Source organism: Mesocricetus auratus, unplaced genomic scaffold (assembly GCF_017639785.1).
Source record: "Mesocricetus auratus isolate SY011 unplaced genomic scaffold, BCM_Maur_2.0 Super-Scaffold_100044, whole genome shotgun sequence".
NCBI classification, from domain to species: Eukaryota; Metazoa; Chordata; class Mammalia; order Rodentia; family Cricetidae; genus Mesocricetus; species Mesocricetus auratus.
The window spans coordinates 8,372,464-8,377,140 of NW_024429221.1; the positions used below are offsets into that span (position 1 = coordinate 8,372,464).

A 4,677-nucleotide genomic window follows, 5' to 3' on the forward strand; every position below is an offset into this window, starting at 1 on the left:
GAGTAGGAGCATGACCCAGAAAAGACCAGAGTGCTTCAGTAGGATGTGATTTGTGGGCCCACACTCCTTTTTGGGCTACAAAGATCTTAAGATGTGGACTTAGGTTGATATTACCCATTAGGAGGAGACAGCTAGATTAAATTGAAACCAAGAAACAAATAAGAGTTGGAAGAACCCTGACAACAGGTTCTATGGTACTAATTGTGTCAGTCACATTATGACCTCCTGAATTAATTCCCAAAACACATTAAACTCTTAGCCCATACTTGTTCAATCAAATGTATCTTCTATAAATGACTTCACATGACAGAATCATTCAGAAACAGCACTTATCCATTTTCTTTAGTGTTCTCTGAAGGGAAATCAGGGTCCAGATGTCAAGCAGATGCAGCAGCTACTTTTCCTACGTTGGCTCTTTTCTGCTAAGGACCAAAGAAAATCCGGGGTGATTTTCATCTTGCTTCAATATAATGTTATCAATATCCTTTTCTTCCTCTGAATCTTGATCTGGTATCCAACATTGATCTTTTACACTCAAAAAATGAATACTGTAAAGCTCTGCAGTATCCTTCCTTCAAACACTGCCGTGGGGATTTTCCTTCCTGGAGCACACAGGCCGACTGCAGTAGACAAGCGCCCAGGTCCTCCTTCACGCCAGCGCACGCGCCGCCCTCCACCTTGTCCTCATAATAGCGGGGCATGGCTGTGCCCGCCGCCCTCGCAACACTGATCCTTGAAAACCCTGATTTTAACACACACACCTATGAACACTTGATTTGTGACAAAGTAGCTAAAGCTATACAATGGAAAAAAGAAAGCATCTTCAACAAATTGTGCTGGCATAACTGGGTACTGGTATGCAGAAGACTGCAGATAGATCCATGTTTATCGCCTTGTACAAAACTTAAGTCCAAATGGATCAAAGATCTCAACATAAATCCAGCCACACTGCAACTTTTAGAAGAGAAAGTGGGAGATACTCTTCAACGAGTTGATACAGGAGACCACTTACAAAACATAACACCAATGGCACAGACACTGAGATCGACAATTAACAAATGGGACCTCCTGAAACTAAAAAGCTTCTGTAAGGCAAAGGACACAGTCAACAAGACAGAAAGGCAGTCCACAGAATGGGAAAAGATATTCACTGACCCCACATCTGACAGAGGGCTAATCTCCAAAATTCACAAAGAACTCAAGAAGCAAGTCACCAAAACACCAAAGGATCCAATCAAAAGGTGGGGTACAGAACCAAACAGAGAATTCTCAATAGAGGAGGCTAAAATGGCCAAGAGACAGTTAAGAAAGTGCTCAACATCCTTAGCTATCAGGGAAATGCAAATCGAAACAACTCTGAGATACCATCTTACTCCTGTCAGAATGGCTAAAATCAAAAAAACCGAAATCAATTTATGCTGGAGAGGATGTGGAGAGAGGTGAACACTTCTCCACTGATGGTGGGAGTCCCAGCTTGGAAAGCCACTTTTGAAAGCAGTGTGGAGATTCCTCAGGAAAGTGGGAATCAATCTACCACAAGACCCAGCAATTCCTCTCTTAGGCATATATCCAAAGGAGGCAAATTCATACAACAAGGGCATCTGCTCTACTATGTTCATAGCAGCATTATTTGTAATAGCCAGAAACTGGAAGCAACCTAGATGTCCCTCAACTGAACAGTGGATAGAGAAAATGTGGTACATTTACACAATGGAGTATTACTCAGCAGAAAAAAACAATGGAATCTTGAAATCCGCATGTAAATGGATAGCACTGGAAGAAACCTTCTTGAGTGAGGTAACCCAGTCACAAAAAGACAAACATGGTATGTACTCACTCATATATGGATTTTAAACATGGATCAGGAGAGTTCCAGTCTGCACTTCCACTGACAGAGAGTCTGGGAAACAGGATAGAACCTAAAAGATATACATGGTACCCAAGGGAAGACAAATGAGGCAAGATCTTCTGAACAGATGGGGAACACGGCAATGGGTGGGTGGGATGGAGACCTGGGAAATAGAGAGGGGGAGAAGTGGAAGGGAGGCAAACATCCACAGTTAAATACTGAACAGAACCCAAGGAACCCAGGGACAGAGAGAGAGGAGTGAAGAGCAAATTGGCAAAGAATGGGCTGGTAAAACCAGCAGAGACAGCTGATCCAAACAGGACATAGCTCTTGGACCCCAGAGGGACAGCTGGGAGGCCAGCATGGGACCAATCCAGACCCCCTGAATGTGAGACTCAATGAGGAGGCCTGGGCTACCTATGGGGTCCTGAGCAGTGGATCAGTGTTAATCCCTCAAATACTAACAGACATCGTGTGTCCATAACACAAAGAGGGTTGCTCTCTCTGCCTGGACTCTTAGGGAAGTGCCTGGACCCTACCCTGAATGAAATGATAGACACTAGATATCCCCTATGCAGAAGGAATTGGCAATAGGGTGGGAGGATGGGAGGATTGTGGGGGGGGTGTGGGAGGAGGGGAGTGAGAGGGAACTGGGACTGACATGTAAAACAAGCTATTTAAAGTTAAAAAATGTTAAAAAAATAAAACATATATATGTTATATAATGTGATATGCAACAAAAAATTGGAATATCATTTACCTGGTCTACAGTTATGAAATTAATCATTCTAAAAACTTACATTCTACAATGCTCATCTTAAAATTTATATACAACTGGGATAATATTAATAATAGTAAAGTGACTAACTGGAATAATGAGCATTGCAATTTAGCCCCCCAGAGAAAGATTCTTTATGATGTAGTCTATGACTCACTTAAATGCACTTGTCAACTTTGTGTCACCTACACCTATGCTTTCAGTGATAAACATTCTTCATATATACACAGTACCTCTGTATGAATTTGATCTTCATTTCCTATTGTTTAAGTAAAATTTGGATTTAATGAAAATTATTTTGACTGATTTTTTTACCTTAAAATTGAGAATTTTATGTAATTCAGAGAGAAAAAGATTCTGGCAGTCATGTTTGTCTTTCTTAAGTGATCCCTGCTTATAATACTAAACAAACTGTTGCTTTGCTTTTGTAATCACTCAAATATTAATGTTTTGTTTCTTTATTTTCAGGAAAGAAATTGTTTCCTATTTTAAGAAAGCTGTGACTTTTGAAGTAAGACTGCTGTAAGCATGACATATATGATTTTGCATACAGATATTTGGGTATACATGAAGGTCTACAATTATTTTGAGCAAGCAATACAGGGTGAGTGGACTAAAAGTAGAAATTATTTTCTTCGAATTTGGGGTCTACCTCTTACATATTAAGGTGCCTTGAAGAATGTTTCTATCTGATTATGAAGAGATACTGCTACTTGGTCTGATTTTAATCATGATTTACTCTGTCTCTTCAGTGTTCTTATTGGCAAGATGGAACTGAAAAACCAAACAGCTATTTTGGAATTTCATCTTCTTGGGCTGACAAATGATCATGAACTAGAGCCTGTAATCTATAGCATATTCCTGTCCATATATTTTGGCACAATTCTTGGAACCTTAATCATCCTCTTGACAATCTGTTCAGATTCCCAACTTCATACCCCCATGTACTTCTTTTTATCCGTTTTGTCTATTAGTGACATTTGTTTAAGCATAAGCTCCATCCCAAAGTTGTTGGTGAATATTCAAACACAGAAAAAACAACATCAATTATATACAATGCATCTCTCAACTCTTCTTTGTCTCAGTTTTCAGTGACATGGAAAATTTTCTCCTTGCAGTAAAGAACTATGACCGCTGTGTGGCCATTTGTAAGCCCCTCAGGTACAAAGCTACCACGAAACACTTTCTGTTCTGCTCTGCCTTTTCTTTAGCATTATAGATGCTCTACTCCATAGTCTGATGGTGCTGTGCCTGTCTTTCTGCATAGACTTGGAAAACCCAATCTTCTGTGAACTTGCTTAGATTCTAAAGCTTTCTTGTTCTGATACATTCATTAATAATATGCTTATATTCATTACTGTTTTCATATTCACAGTTGGTGCCTTCTGTGGGGTCATCTTTTCATAGATTTACATTTTGTTCTCAGTCTTGAGAATGACATCTCAAAGAGGAAAGAGCAAAGCGTTTTCTACCTGTACATCTCATTTGTCTATTGTTTCTTTGTTCTATGGGACAGGTCTTGGTATATACCTCAACTCCTCAGTGACTGTTTATCCAAGAAAGTTAGCAGTGGCTTCAGTGATGTGCACTGTCCTCCCTCAAATGCTGAACCCCTTTATCTATAGCTTAAGGAATAGAAACATTAAAAAATCCTTTGTGACATTCTTTGTTCTATAGTGTGTTCACTGCTATCCATGAGGGTTGTTTTGGGGAAACTAAAGATATGAAGACTTATAATAAATAATAATGACTGAGTATATTGCTATCATATTTTATAGGAGGACTAGACAATGATCACTACATATATTTTAACTTGGCTTAATGTTACATAATAACATTGTCTTTGTTTTGTTTAATGCAGTTATCAATCCTCTTAGCACCATTTATTTCTTGAGTACATATTGGCATACTGCAGTAGCAGTTCTAATATAATTAAATCTTTTTGCTGAGTTTTCAGAAGAATGTAAGACTGATAAAATGCTAGGTACATGGACAGTATTTAAATAAATCTTCTATCATATCAAGAAAATAGATTTCCCATACTAATATC

General features: G+C 38.9%; 1 protein-coding gene and 1 pseudogene across 1 annotated transcript; one reads left to right on the top strand and one right to left on the bottom strand.

The window, feature by feature from the left end:
* Nucleotides 1-426: 426 nt before the first annotated feature.
* On the bottom strand, nucleotides 427-701 carry LOC121135875 (cytochrome c oxidase assembly factor 5). The gene has a single exon (XM_040735256.1). The coding sequence runs from the start codon at nucleotides 699-701 to the stop codon at nucleotides 477-479; it is 225 nt and encodes a 74-aa protein (XP_040591190.1). The 3' UTR covers nucleotides 427-476.
* A 2,694-nt stretch (nucleotides 702-3,395) lies between these two features.
* Nucleotides 3,396-4,304, top strand: LOC101837218 (annotated as a pseudogene).
* Nucleotides 4,305-4,677: the final 373 nt, after the last annotated feature.

Coding starts and splice junctions, on each gene's coding strand:
- LOC121135875 (XM_040735256.1), bottom strand. CDS start 701: ATGCCCCGCTATTATGAGGACAAGGTGGAGGGCGGCGCGTGCGCTGGC.